We start from the raw sequence: 15,243 nt of genomic DNA, 5'->3' as shown, positions 1-15,243 counted from the left end.
GATGCCCTGGCCACCTGCCAGCCCAGGCACATGGCCATTGCTGTTATCAAATGTTCCCAGGCACGGCAGAGTCAGATGATCAGCAGCACAGCAGCACGGCAAGCAGTGAAAGCAAAAAGCAGCCACTAACGAGCCCTAGACTCTAATATACAGCAAGGCAAGCAAGCCCCTGGCAAGCACAGGAGCCTGCCAATTAATAGCTAAACAGCAATAACAGCTCTAAATTTGATCTAGCATACTCCAATCAAACCTGTCATTCTCTCGAACCCTTCTAGCCCCACACTGGGCACCAACAAGGACTGTCGGGGTTTAACCCCAGCCAGCAACTAAGCCCACACAGCGCTTGCTCACTCCCACTGGGTGGGTTGGGGGAGAGAATTGGAAGAGTAAAAGTGAGAAAACTCATGGGTTGAGATAAAGACAGTCTAATAGGTAAAGCAAAAGCTGCGCACACAAGCAAAGCAAAACAAGGAATTCATTCACTCCTTCCCATGGGCAGGCAGGTGTTCAGCCATCTCCAGGAAAGCAGGGCTCCATCATGTGTAATGGCTACTTGAGAAGACAAACGCCATCACTCCAAACGTCCCCTCCTTCCTTCTTCTTCCCCCAGCTTTATATGCTGAGCATGACATCATGTAGTATGGAATGTCCCTTCTGTCAGCTGGGGTCAGCTGTCCCAGCCGTGTCCCCTCCCAACTCCTTGTGCACCCCCAGCCTTCTCACTGGTGGGGTGGGGTGGGAAGCAGAAAAGGCCTTGACTCTGTGTAAGCACTGCTCAGCAGTAACTAAAACATCCCCGTGTTATCAACACTGTTTCCAGCACAAATCCAAAACGTAGCCCCATACTAGCGTGTGAAGAAAATGAACTCTATCCCAGCCAAAACCAGCACAAATCCTCTTTTCAAATATTGCTGTCCAGGTCAAGAGATCTGAGAAGTTTACAATCAGCTATCATTGTTCTTAATGAAGATGAAATCTATGTTTCAAGTATATCTGTACTACCTAGATGACAGCCTAGTTTTCTGTAATAATCATATGCTTCTCAGAAATTTTCTCCTTGATGTGCCTTGAAGTGCTGATGGCTTCATTATTTACATGTATTTTCCTGCTCTTCATGAATTGTCTCTACAGGCAGTGAAGAATGACTAGAACTTGCAATACTGTACAGAAACTCTTCATTCTTTGTGATAGCTATCACCTTCTAAATAAATTACAGCTTCTTTGAAAGGAGTTGTAACAGAAAGGAGAAGCTTGTCATTATATCATACAAACTCTGTTAAGGGAGGTTAATGCTGAGAAGGTTGGTATTTCAGAAAACAGGCACCTAACACAGTACTTTAATATTGGTGTAGATTTGAAAGACAACAAAATAAGGCAGTATGTTTTATACACAGTTTTGGTGCAGATACTTTCCTTTAAGTTCAGTGCATTATAATTTGGTTGCTTTAAATCAGCTGTTCCTCTGTCTGGGTAGTTGTCTTTTGAAATAAGTAGTAAATGATGCTAGCTGTAAAGCACATTAAATGAACATTTGAGAATTTGGGGAAAGTGTTATGTAGCAGTCTGTCAGAATGTTTAAAGTCATTCACATGTAAGGGAGGAATACTGTAAATACAGTTTTTGAGATTTTTGTACGAAAAAAGTTGTATCCTAGTGCAAATTGCTTAGACTACAGTCACGTGCATCCCCACTTGTATACTGACCCTTGCTGTGTGATCCTCAGAGGAACACCTGAGTAATATGGCCCCACATATTTGTTACTTACAGTAACAAACTCTAGGGAAGCACAAAGGAAGGACATCTTGGTCACCAGAAAATTCAGAAAGATGTATGGAAACGCATGGCTTTACAAAAAAGAATGGACCACAGTTTGTCTTGAACTAGGATAAACTCAAGGTAAGTCATCTACCCAAAGTTTAAGTTTAAAAGTCAGTTTCCCCAAATTTAAGTGGATGATCCTGGAGAATCCATATAATTCCCAGTCTGAAGTACTAAATTGTCTTGATTTTCCTGAGTTCTGTAATAGCTTATGAAGCATGCCTTCAAAAAGGGACTTGACTGTATACCTTTGAAAGTTCCTGGAACAATTGCATTCTTACTAAGGATATGAAAAAGATATCAAAAGGATAGGGATCGAAGATACAGTCTTTGTGTAGTTGACAGTCACAAATTATTCCTGATACCCTGTACATTGTTATAGGTTGAAATAATAAGGTGTAATTTAAAAGATTTGGGGGCTATATATGTATGTATCTTATAGGTTGATTCACAGGCCTTCATCAGCATCTCATTCAGACCTGTTATTACACACTGTGCTATACTTCTAGGATGATACAGAAAGAGTGAGTCATACCAGCCAGAATTCCTCCTGCAGTTCTGGCTCATATTTCTTAAAGCCCCTGAATCAGAGCAGTCTGATTCGACCCAAGACATTAATGGAGAGAGGGTCATAACTGTTGTTCTAAAAAACTGTCTTTGAAAAGATGTAAAGTGCTTTGAAAGGAGGTAAAGCCCTCCTCTCTCTACAAGTACATGAGCTTGTCTTGAAACTGTACTTCTGTATTGTTTTTATAACAAAGCTCAAGAATGGTAGGAGATACAAAGTGCTGTGACTTACCACTGGCTCTGGCATTCTCTGCCAAGAAAGCTGTTATTGTGGTCTGCGTTTAGGGAGCCAGTGGTGATGGTGAAGTCCCATTTCTTAATTTTGAAGACATTTTAAAAGCCAAAGAGTTCCCAGGTTGGAAATAATTGCTATACTTTGCCTGAGGGATAGGGAGTGGATGGTCGATCTCCTTCTTTAGGGAACCAGGTGGAGAAGGCAGTGTCTTCCTTGTTCTGTGCATGTGTGGAACCTAAGTGATATAGCAGCTACTCAAAATTACAGGCTGTCAAGCGTAGTAACAATGAAGAATATCTTATTGTAATTTTTACTTCTTGTCTTGCTGTTAGACATGTGAAAAGCTGATTAGGCAAACAAAGGAGCACCAAATCTTAGAGAGAATGATGTATTATATGAAAAATTCAGACTTAGCCTAGATGGGCGTACTGGCTGTCTACATAGTGTCTGGACAGGTCAAAGAAACTGTCTCAGATAGAGCTTGGAGAATTGCTGTGAAAGGTGTGCTCCTTATGTTCCCATTGGCAGTCTTTGGAAGAGCGCTCTTCGGAGAGCTATAAATGGAATGTGTATTTCCTTGATTTAGATTACGATATCAAATCAAAATGAGGGGTGACCTCATCGCACTCTACAACTTCCTCAAGGTGGGCAGCGGGGGGGAGGTAGGTGCTGATCTCCTCTCTCTGGTGACCACCGACAGGAATGAGGAAAAGGAATGAAGCTGCGTCAGGGGAAGTTCAGGCTGGGCATTAAGAAAACGTTCTTCACTGAGAGGGTGGTCGGTCAGTGGAACTTCCCCAGGGAAGCGGTCACGGCACCAAGCCTGTCAGAGTTCAAGGAGCATCTGGATGATGCTCTTCGTCATATGGTTTAGTTTTAGGTAGTCCTGTGAGGACCAGGGAGTTGATCCTTGATCCTTATGGGTCCCTTCCAACTTGAGGTATTCTATGATTCTGTGATTCTACGAAATATTTCAAGATCTGAAAATAAAACAGAAAAATAGCAACCAAAGCTCAGAGCTATAACAAAGATTATGTTCAGCATTTGGAAGAAGAAAGATTGGATTTACATTCAAATCTGATTCAAAATTACCTTCTGGTCATAACGTAAACTCCTAAATTTGCTTTCCTGCTTTTTTGAAAACTCTGCAAAATTTTGCCCTGTTTTTTCCTGAATTCAAAAAGACCAGCTTCCCGCTTAGTTGCTTTGATCATGGTTCTTTTCTTAACATGCCTGGAAGTAGATTCTTCACTTGCATTGCCTCATCAAAAATTGAAAATTTCTTCTCTATGTAAACTCAGAGCAATCTCCCTTCATTTTATTGTCAGGCCCTTCTTTTCCAAAGGACCTACATGCTAATGACTGGTAATCTACTGCAGGAATCTGTTGAATTGTTGAATTCACAACAACATGAATTCACATGGCAGGAGCAGTGCTAAGAGGGCATGCAGTTCCCAAAACTGCTGTCGTGTAGCCAACAGAAGGATCTTACACTTGTCATCCTCAGAGCTTCACAGAGGCCATACAGGAAGAGCTTTGATCAGGGTTAGCTGCCATGAGACCAGGATGATCTGATTTTATCTGCTCTAAATAGTTGATTAAAAAGTGAACGAGAACTTACATTATTAGTGGTTAGATTGAGGTGGATTAAAATAAATAATCCTAATAAGATTCTTTTTTTTCTGTAACATGACCAGATAGCATTGATCCTCTTGTTTACATGCAGCGCATTTGGAGGCAGAAGAGAGAAATGAAAATATAATCTGCAAGGTAAGTCACTGTGGAGTTGGATGCTTCCTCATTTTACCAAATATTGGACAATGTTAGATGTTTGAAGTGGATTGAATGGCACGCATCACACTGTAGCTCAAACACGAGAGTACAGCCCAGGAAAGAAGCCTCTATTAAAGAGATATCGGTGCGAGTACCTCGGTGCGAGAGCGTCTGAAAGCACCGAGCGTCCGTACAGAGCAACAGGGCCTTCAGACGTGGGTGTAGGGACATCTAGTAACCAAAAGTGTTACTGCAGGTCTTAAACTGCCACTTTATTCCGGCTGTGTTAAGGGTAGCTGTGTTTCTTACAAGTAGGTATCAAGCCAGTAGTGTGTGAAGTCTGGGGAGATGTTCTGTGGTTTTGGCCGAATTCGTTAAGGATTCCTATTAAAAAAGAACAGAGTTAAGAGTCACTGCTTTTTGAGTATTATTTTACCTGTGATAGCTTTAGTGAATCTTCAGTTTATGCATGCAGCCTATGTTCAGGTGTTGAAAGGCCCATGATTAGCTTTGGCTCTGATGGTTCTTGCTTATCCAGGTTAGGGTGACATGCAGCATTTGCCGTTCATGTAGTTTTATTCCTTTTCATTACCTTTCATACTAAATGTAATATTAGGTGAATGTCCTTTGATGAACATGGATACTTTGCAGAGATTGGACACAATCACAGAGGAAACAGCATAAATTTGGAATTCCAACACCAGTATTCTGCGTTTTTTTTCCATTATTGGTAGTTCATTGGGATTGTGGAAACATGTTACGTCATGATAATGATGCAAAGGACACTTCTACATACATGCAAACTCTTACTTTTCAGTTTATATGCACCCCTGAAGTTAAGTATCTTACTACTCAAGAAAGTTCTCTACTGCTAGTAGACCTGACCACAGTATGCTTTTTGGAAAGCATGTTGAATCTAAGTGTAACAACTCCTTATTTTCCTGAATTTCAACATAGAATCATAGAATCATAGAATCATGGAATGGTTTGGGTTGGAAGGGACCTTTAAAAATCATCTAGTCCAAGCCCCCTGCCATGGGCAGGGACATCTTCCACTAGATCAGGTAGATCAAAGCCCCATCCAACCTGACGTTGTACACTTCCAGGGATAGGGCATCCACCACTCCTCCGGGCAACTTCTTTCAGTGCCTCACCACACTCACCATGAAAAAGTTCTTCCTTATATTGAATCTAAACCTACCCTCTTTCAGTTTAAAACTGTTGCCCCTTGTCCTGTCACTAGAGGCCCTGGTAAGAAGTCTCTGCCTTTCTGATAAGCCCCCTTTATATACTGAAAGGCTGCACTGAGGTCTCCCTGGAGCCCTCTCTTCTCCAGGCTGAACAACCCCAACTCTCTCAGCCTGTCCTCACAGGAGAGGTGTTCCAGCCCTCGGATCATTTTTGTGGCCCTCTTCTGGACCCACTCCAACAGCTCCATGTCCTTCTTGTGCTGAGGGCTCCAGAGCTGGACGCAGTACTCCAGGTGGGGTCTCACCAGAGTGGAGTAGAGGGGGACGATCACGTCCCTCGACCTGCTGGCCACGCTTCTTGTTATGCAGCCCAGGATACGGTTGGCTTTCTGGGCTGCGTGCATGAATTCACAGAATCACAGAATCACAGAATCACAGAATCATATAGGTTGGAAAAGACCTTTAAGATCATCGAGTCCAACCATAAACCTAACACTGCCAAAAACCACCACTACACCATGTCTCTAAGTACCTCATCCAAACGTCCTTTAAATACCTCCAGGGATGGTGACTCAACCACTTCCCTGGGCAGTCTGTTCCAGTGCTTGATAACCCTCTCGGTGAAGAAAAATTTCCTAATATCCAGTCTAAACCTCCCCTGGCGCAACTTGAGGCCATTTCCTCTTGTCCTATCACTTGTTACCTGGGAGAAGAGACCGACCCCCACCTCTCTACACCCTCCTTTCAGGTAGTTGTAGAGAGCGATAAGGTCTCCCCTCAGCCTCCTTTTCTCCAGGCTAAACAGTCCCAGCTCCCTCAGCCGCTCCTCATAAGACTGGCTCATGTCCATTTTTTCATATACCACTATCCCCAAGTTCTTCTCTGCTCAATCCATTCACCACCCAGTCTGTACTGATATTGGGGATTTCTCCAACCCAGGTGCAAAGGCAAAAAATCAAACCCAGAAAAATTATACATCCAAATCAAAAGGATATACCTGTGCTGAAACAAAGCATGAGAAATTTTCTTAAAGGAAGCAGGCTGAGAAATTTGTGAAAACTGAGGATCAAAAAATGACAGCTGGAATACAGCCTTAGCTCACGTATGCAATGCCCAGGATTTCTGAGATCTGGGCAAAAATGTGTAGAGCTATTCATGTACAGACGAACATATCTGTATTTTTAGACAAAGAGGGTTTTGTCATGTTTTTGAGGAATCAAAGGCATGTAGCTTTCTGTGTATGAGAAATTTGTTGCCAATTGCAGCCCTTATCTAGGATATGACAGAAATGGGAGTGTGTCTTGCGCAGCTGAAATTCTGTTCTGTGATGCACTGAGCAGAACTAAGGGAAAACTGTGAGTGGGAGGAAGGTAAAGAACATACATATCATATCCCCTCCCACCTAATAAATCTATATCCAAACTTCTCTGCACAAAAATACTTAAAACATTCTTGATAAATCGGTGGTTTGTTTTCCTGCTTGCAGACAACTAAAGTCAGCCAAAGCTCTGCACAGTTCCTTTGGGTTTCAGAATTTGGAAATTTTGGAATTCCAGAGCAAACAGTGCCAAATTCATGATAATATTTAATGGAAAAGAAGTCTGATGCTTACTGTTCCCTGTTTTCAAGGGACAATTTTGTGTCCTTTAATTTCCTTCATTCGCAGGCCTTTTAGACGTAATTACAGGATACTACTGAAGTAACAATTTGCTATGAGGTTGTGGATATGGGATGTGACAGAGGATGGACACTCCCACTGAAATCAGGAGGGTCTTCTTCTGTGAAGGCAGCTGTGCAAAGTGCTTCCAGGTGCTGCTACTGCAGCTATGGAAGTTTTCCACTGCCTTGTCTGAACTCTGTATCAGTGAACCCTTTGATTTGCGCAGAAAATGTCTAGTCCAAGACGTCTAGTTCAAATGAACTCTCTACTCTGCTTCATTTCTTCCTTTGTGTACTCCCCTGCTCTCCCATACAGGTATTTTTAGTTCTGTGTCTCATCCTTCTGATGTAACTTCCGATGACTTGCTATCATCCGTTAACAATTCGCAAGTACCTGTTTCATGTCAAGACGTGTGAAAACAAAATCAGGAAAACAGTCTTCCTCAAAACTGACCCACTCCATCAACAGCCAGAATGTCCTGGTGTAACTGAGGTAAGATACTTCTGAAAGTAACGACTGGCAGATAGACTGAAAAACACTTAACTGGCTGGTATAATGTAAGTATACCTGTAATGAGAGCTATATCTCATAACAGTATCTAATGACATAGAAGAGGGATTTCCTTCCCCTGGGAATGCTGGTAGTTTGTTGTCCTAGGAGTTCAAGGATTTCTGGAGTCAGGACAAAGATTTTTATTAACTGCCCAGAGGTGCCACAGAGAGGCTGAATGGCAGGTTGTAGATGTACAAATGTCGTGACCTGGACAGTCATTACAATGTAATCTCATAATGCAAAGCTATTACTGGTTTGCCTTTAATACTTAGGAAAGATATTTATTGTCATGAAGGTAGTGGTTGGAGAACATGATGGTCTCCTGATATTTTAATCGCTTGTTGAGATAAATAATACAGAAAAGGTCATTACAGAAATTTCTGAGAGAGCTCTGCTTTCTGCTAATGTACGAGGCCTCCAAGTGTCCAAAAAGATAATGCTGTTTTCTAGATTTCTGTTGGTTCCCATATCTCCCAAGTGTTTTCACACAGGCTCAGAAACACAGCTATGTAACCTCTGTTTAACTTACTATCTTTTCCTATTAGGTGTATTTTGAGGGATGTCTAAACAAGCTGTGATGAGTGCTTTTTATAGGATTAAAGCAGGACTCCTTCATTACAGACGATAAATATATCTCAAAAGAAAGACCGGGAAGACAGAAATGTTTTGCAAACACCTGAAACACTGTATTTGATCATTATTAACTTGTAACTGTGTAGCCCCGTAATAAAGTATTGCCATTGCTCGTAACAGGCCATAAGCCTTGTCCTGAGTTTCCAAGGGCTCAGGACTGAAGCTTGTCAGACTTGCTGTCTGAACATTTTTTGGTCTGCTGGCAGCTTTGCTTTGCTTCGTTTAACTGACAGCAGTTTCTCCAGTTGACAAGTTTTCTATGGCTAATTTATTTTTTTTTATCTTTGCATGGTACGATGGTAGTTTTAAATAGGTAATAGTAACAAGCAGTTATGCTGTGTAGAATGATATTTATGACTCTAATATGATGAGGTAATGTAGAGAAATGCAGGTCTGGTACAACACCAGAGCCTGGAGAAGTGGAGGCATGGGATACAGCGTACATAGGCTGATAAGAGATGGAGCACAGGGTTGGCACGCGAGACCTCACAGCTACAAGCAATTCATCAGTGGTCAGTTAGAGAAATGCAGACCTGGAGCTGGACACAACTGTTTTTAGGGGTAGCAAAGAAGACAAAGAAACTATCTAATAACTTACGTGGAAGGCACTGTATACAGGAAGCTCAGATGTAATGTGGAGCTGCAGACTAGTGAAGAAAAAGCAAAGTGTAAAAGTGTGTTAGCACGCATACAAAAATAACTCCAAGTGGACCCGAGAGGGAGGAGAAAGAAACGGTCAACATGAACATCGTGTTCCTCCCGGTGGAGGGCTCCAGATGCTGACGACTCACTGTAACATCTGCCCCCTCACCTGAACGAGGCCACTGAACTTGGGGTCTGGGGAGGGAGGGGAGAAGGGTGAACACAACACCGGCAGAACGGTAAAACTAAGATGTGTGTGTGGAACAATTTTAACTGTATTATTACTAGTATTGAAACTTTTCAGCATAGACATACCCTTTCTTGTTCTGTAATAATTACATCTGGATTAATAATAATTCTTGAATGAGGCTGTTAAGATTTCAGTTATGCTAACAATACATTTTTTACTTTATAAATAAGGTGTATTTCATCTTTGTCATAAATAAGGTTTTGACTGTAACAAGCTTGGTGTACAGACAGTAAATTTCTGTCTCAAGAACATACATTTCCTAGGAAACTTAGAGTTTTGGGACAACCCTTGTTATGGATAAGTGTTAATTTGCCATGCTCGGCATCTGGGAGGAATAATGCATTAGACTGTTTAATAAAGGTAGGGATGACACCACAAAAGTGATACTGTTATATTCCTCTTTGCAAAGCATAAAACATTATTTAATCAAAATAAAGAATCACAGCTGTACATGTTTGGTTTGTAAAAAGTCGTGCATTAGCTACTTCAACGATAAGGCAAAAAATTAAAGCTAACAACATTTCCTGTATGCTACTACATATTTCATGTATAGCTAACTACATATTTCAACCTATATCTAATTTAAAAAGAAAAATTTGCCCCTCAAATGTTTTTGATAGTATACATTTTTGAGGGAGAATTTGCAACTATATTGTGTATGTATGCTAGCCTTCATTGGATAAGTACTTGATGCCTTTTCTTTTAAACATGATAAATGGGGTATCTTATTTAAAAAATATAACATTGCAACCTAATTCAGGTTGGCATCAAGATCTCTAGTCCAATTTGTGGCCCAAAGCAGGGTCAGACTGGGTTGCTCAGTTGGGTCTTAAAAACCTTGAAGGCCTGAGTGAACGACTACTTAGGCTCCTCTGCCTGACTCCATGAGTCCTGCCATGCACCTTAGTAAAGAGCCTGGCTCTGCCTTCTCAGTAACCTCCCTGTAGGTGTTAGAAGGCTGCTATTAGGTAGCCCTGAACCCTTCGCCTCTCCAGGCTGAAGAAGCGTGGTGCCCTCAGCCTCTGGCAGCGCCTCTTCTCCAGCCCCGACCATCTTGGTCGCTTCCTGCTAAACCTGCTCCAACTAATCAATGTTTGTCTTGGACTGGAGGGCCCAAAACTGGCCATGGTATCCAGATGTGGTCTAAGGAGTGCCTAATAAAGTGGGATAATTGTTTCCCCCGAGGTAGTGGCTACCCTCCTGTTAGTACAGCCCAGGATGTTACTGGCCGCCTTTGCTGCCGGGGCGTGCAGGGGTTGTGCTTAGCTTGCTGTCCATCAGTGTCTCCCAGACGTTTTCAGCAGAGCTGCTGCCTCGCTGGTCAGTCCCTAGCCTGTACTGTTGCAAGTTAGTGCGTCCGGAGTGCAGGACTTCGCACCTGCCTTTGTCGAATTTTGTCAGGTTCCTGCTTGGCCCATTTCCCCGCCTGACCCTGCTGAACTGCAGCCCTGCCCTTGGGCCTGTCCACTAAGGTCTCATGATTTGGGGTTGCCTGCAAAGTTGATGAGTGCACTCTGTCTCCTCCCGGGGGTTATTTACAGAGACTAAACCGGACAAGGTCCCAGGGTAGACCTTGACAAACTACACTCGTTAACAGCTTCTCAGTAGGGTACAAAACTTTAACCACTACACTTTGACCTTGATTCCAGCCAGTTTTTCACCCATCTAATTGTCCATCCATCCACCCAGATGAGGTACAAAAGTTATGTGGGAGACCATGTCAGAAGCCCTGCCAAAGTCAGTATAATACTATAACTTGTTTCTCATGTAAGAAACTAGTTTGGTATAAAATAGAACACTTGGGAAGTTATTACCTGACAGTACTAAAGGAATTCTGCATCAAAATCAAAAGAAAGGATTTAGACCTCCAAGGAGAAGACATGACAGGAACTCTTTTGACAATTTAAGTCTTAACAAGCCTTTTTAAAAATTTCTTAAGCTTGAAAAAATGCTGAGAAATCTGAAAGACTCTCTATTGGAAAGAACATTCGGACTTGTATGAAACAAGATTCCAATTACTGTTCAGCCGTCACGAGGGCAACTTCAATAAGTTCACTGAGCAAGAGGCAGGATTTTAACTTATACCTATGTGCTACATGTGTGAATAAGGCATCTGATCTGCAAGCAGAAAAAGGTTAATACAGAATACAGTGCAAGTTGTATAATCAAACATTGGTTACTGTGCTAAGATATCAATAATTAAGTCTGATCAAATGTCATGTTCCAAACATCAACATGATGGCTGCAGAAAAAAATCACGTGCATCTTTTTAAATACAGAACAGCTGTGTAAAACATTGTACGTGAACCAATGACCCATTTCAGTACTACGAATCCTCCCATGATTTATTTTACTACATAATTTTTATAATGTAAGTACCCACGTTTGTTCTGCAAAGGCCATACGTTAGTACGAGCGTGTGTGTGTGTGAGAGAGAACTGCCTTTCTGTCCACTTCCACCGCTTCTTCGCATATCCTTTATGAAATTCAGACAGGTTTCTAAGTAGTCTTCAACAGTGGGATTATTTTAGCAGTCCTCTGTGGAATTTTTCTGAGCTGCTCAATAGTGCCTGTAGAGAGGCTGAACCTCAGATTGCCTCTTCAACAGGAAGATAAATTATTTCTTCTTTTTATGCATGGTGACTTTGGAGATAAGGGTTAACGATCTCTCTGACAAATCTAGTTATTTGTTGCATATTTACTTCATATAATACCTTCCATTTTGCCACATAATTGCTTTAGGAACACTCAGATGTTGTCTACACATTTTGTGGACTTCCACCTTTCAGAAGTCTGTGAAGTGTGGAGCTTAAAAAGAACAGCATGTCTTCTAACATTTAAATGGCTTTTTGTTGCCAAATTTTGTTTAAGAGTGTGGTGCTTTGGCAGGCTGAGATGTTGCCCTGGGAACATTCATAAAGCCCTGGATGTTTCACTCTTTCTGTGCTGCTGCATTCTAGAATAAAGGTTTTACTAGGCTCAGTTATGGGAGTTCACATTGCTCAGTGTAGTAAGATTTATGCTTATAGTAAGATTTCCGTGCTAAGCCAGTGACTTCCTACTTAATTGTTAAGGCAATTTATTTTGTCGACTGGGCAGTTTTTGGCCTACATTCCCATTTTCATACTGTTGTTAGGCACCACGTGTCCATTTGAATGTTTTCTTGTTGCTGTTGCAAATCTCTTGTAAAACCGTTGAAATTAAGCAAGGTTTTAAAACGGAAGGCTGAATTTCATTAATGTTTTGGCTTTAGCTCTGCTTTCTGTGAGATAACTTTTCCGCTGTGACCCTTCAGGCTCGCAGTGGCTGAGATCCATCAGCATCTCCACAACCTTTAGCAGGAAGGCTCACTCCTGCTGTGGACGTGACAGTGAACGCTCAGCAAGTGGTACGATCTTCTGTTTCGGTGAAAACACCGTGTTCTGCTGTGGCTGAGAATCACTGAATCGTATCCGTGAGAAGGGACCTCTGGAAGAGGAAGAACACTGCTCAAACAAGGCCAGCCTGCAGCAGTTCACATCCAAGTATCGTAAACAAAGGTCAGACCCAGCTTTTTAAAAATGTAGCTGCCTGCTACCATTCAGCTGGAGCTTATTTGTCAGAGACCAGCAAGACGAGGGCTGCTGCAGGGGGTGGATGAGCCGGGAGCCGAGCACAGCAGAGTCACCGCCCTCACCCGACAGCCACAGCCTGGTGGCACCTGAGCAGTGACAGCAACAGCATGTGTCAACAGCCCAGCAGTCATCAGGTGACAGCCAGGTAACCAGCGAGATCCCCAGGTCAGTCTGGGAAATCCTCACTATACTTCAGGACCGAGAGAGGGACTGAGAGCTCCGGGGACAGCCGAAATGTGGCTCCTGGGCAGAGGGGCGCGGGGAGATTGGTCAGGGCCAATGATGCCCTGATGCTCTACTTTCCAAAATGCCATTTGCTTTAGATATATCATCCCCCCGCCGGGGTGTGAGGGGGTGGGGTGTGTGTTATACGTAGAGGATCTTTCCTTCCTGCCCCTGACTGACAGCTAGAAGAGCTGCCACTGTTTCTCCCCGGTCTCGCCTTCCCACCCCCACCCCAATCCTCCCCCCCCGCCCCGCTCCTCCCCGGCGCTCCCCAGGAAGGCGGCGCTCCGCGGCGCGCAGCCCCTGCCCGTCCCCTGCCCGCAGCAGCAGGAGCAGCAGCAGCAGGAGCAGCAGCAGCAGCAGGAGCAGCAGCAGCAGGAGCAGGAGCAGCAATGGTGGTGCCGCCGCTGCTGCGCGCCGTCATCATGGGGCCCCCGGGCTCCGGGAAAGGCACCGTCTCCGCTCGGATTATCAAACACTTCGGGATGAAGCACCTCTCCAGCGGCGACCTGCTGAGGGACAACATGCAGAAGAAGACAGGTGGGAACGGGAGACGGGCCGGAGCGGGAGGGGGGGGGGGGGGCGGCGGGGACGATCCGGGGCGGGCGGCCGCCCGCCCCGGATCGTCCCCGCCGCCCTCCCCCCTCCCTCCGCGGGAACCGGCAGGAAGCTCCCGCCTGACACAGCCCCGCTCCGCCGGGGCGGGCCGATCCTTCCCCGCCTCCTGCCTTCCCCTTCTCCCACCCACCCACCCACCGCTCCCCGTCCGGGAAGCCCCTGGGGCTTCTTGAAGGGGGTTTGCTGCTCCCCAGTCCCACCTCTGTGTGCCCCCCCCCGATGTTAGGCGTCTTCACGCAGCTCTTCCTGGAGGCCAGAGGCCACCGACTTGGGCCTCAAGGCTTCAGCCGGGGATCCTTTAAAAGCTGTCACTTGGCATCGCCTTTATAAGCATGAACGAGCCGTATCTGGGGTTTATCCCGTTTTCCTTGTTTTGTAACACCTACTTGTTTCCTCGTCTTGGTGCGTTTCGTAAGCACCCGGCGTTTTTTGTAGGTGATAGTCTTCCAGCTGAAACATCTTGAAAGGGAAAAATATGCCTGTTCTTAACAGGTGGGGCAAGAGGAGGAGTTCTGGGCAATCAGACTTTTTCAGATCTCCATTAGATGGCTAGAAGTAGAGGCACCTAGAATTGCCAGCTATTCCAAAATTAAAAGGCCTTGTCCCGCACTGCCAGGTTGTAGCTGTAGTGGTGCTTTCCAAAAACAATGGGCAAAATTTTCAAACTGCTTACCTTGTGCTTTTTAAATTATTGTTATCTTACAAGTCCATACTGTGCTTAGGTTTCAGTATGGTCTGTGTTTGCATACAGAATTACTTGTATTAGGTAATGATGTGAATTATACTTACTATATAGGCCTAGCTTGACCTCTGGCTCTCTGTTGAGATGCCACAACCCCTCTCTCTGGTGGATTTTTGCAATGATGAAAGGTCCCCTCCTGACTTCCGCATCTGCTTTTCTTCACGGTGGGGTCGAAAACCTTGTAAGAACCATTTCAGATTGCATGTGATGCCCTGAGAGTATTGTTATTTCCAGCACTTTGAAGCCGCAGAGGACTACATTCACTTGTAAGTATCACTGCAATATTGTGGTTAGGTAACTGGCAGTCTTGGTTTTGGAAGCTTATAAGCATGTTTGAAGGTGAAAAATTACGGGTGTTATGAAATCAGTTGTGATGTGATCTGCTTTCCACATCTCTTTTCACACGAGTTCTGTTTGCTCTGTAAGAACAATGACTTTGGTTTAGTTGACTGACTTTACTACACTTGGTATCTACAGGTTAAACATTTGCTAGGAGCACCACCTGTGCAGGCATATCTGATCACATTCATGCTTTTTCTGTCTGTTTGGTTGCGCAAGCGTAAGTTTTATTCACAGAGGGTCACAAAACCAAAATTGTTGCTGTTATGAACTCTCAGTGTAAGTAAGACCTAGTGAGAAAGGAAGGCGTTCCAGAAGATGAAGGAAATATGTTATTTCCTAAATACTTTAGATTTTGTGCCCTTTCAGTATGTCTTGGAAGCAA

The 15,243-nt window shown here is 43.8% G+C and overlaps 1 protein-coding gene across 3 annotated transcripts in view; it reads left to right on the top strand.

The window, feature by feature from the left end:
- AK3 (adenylate kinase 3) overlaps positions 1 to 15,243 on the top strand; it is a 35,286-nt gene that overhangs the window by 9,273 nt on the left and 10,770 nt on the right. The window contains exon 1 of one of the 3 annotated variants that reach the window (XM_075488380.1): positions 13,465 to 13,699. The exons of 1 other annotated variant lie outside the window; for it this stretch is intronic. In XM_075488380.1, the coding sequence (XP_075344495.1) occupies positions 13,552 to 13,699 (148 nt within the window). In that variant the 5' untranslated portion in view covers positions 13,465 to 13,551. Of the gene's footprint in view, positions 1 to 13,464; positions 13,700 to 14,613; positions 14,786 to 15,243 lie in introns of those variants that run through there. One more of the 3 variants, XM_075488382.1, reaches the window with a different exon arrangement.

This window comes from Mycteria americana, chromosome Z (assembly GCF_035582795.1).
Source record: "Mycteria americana isolate JAX WOST 10 ecotype Jacksonville Zoo and Gardens chromosome Z, USCA_MyAme_1.0, whole genome shotgun sequence".
NCBI lineage: Eukaryota > Metazoa > Chordata > Aves > Ciconiiformes > Ciconiidae > Mycteria > Mycteria americana.
The sequence above is the reverse complement of the archived record's forward strand: the minus strand, read 5'-3'. Positions and strand labels throughout refer to the sequence as shown.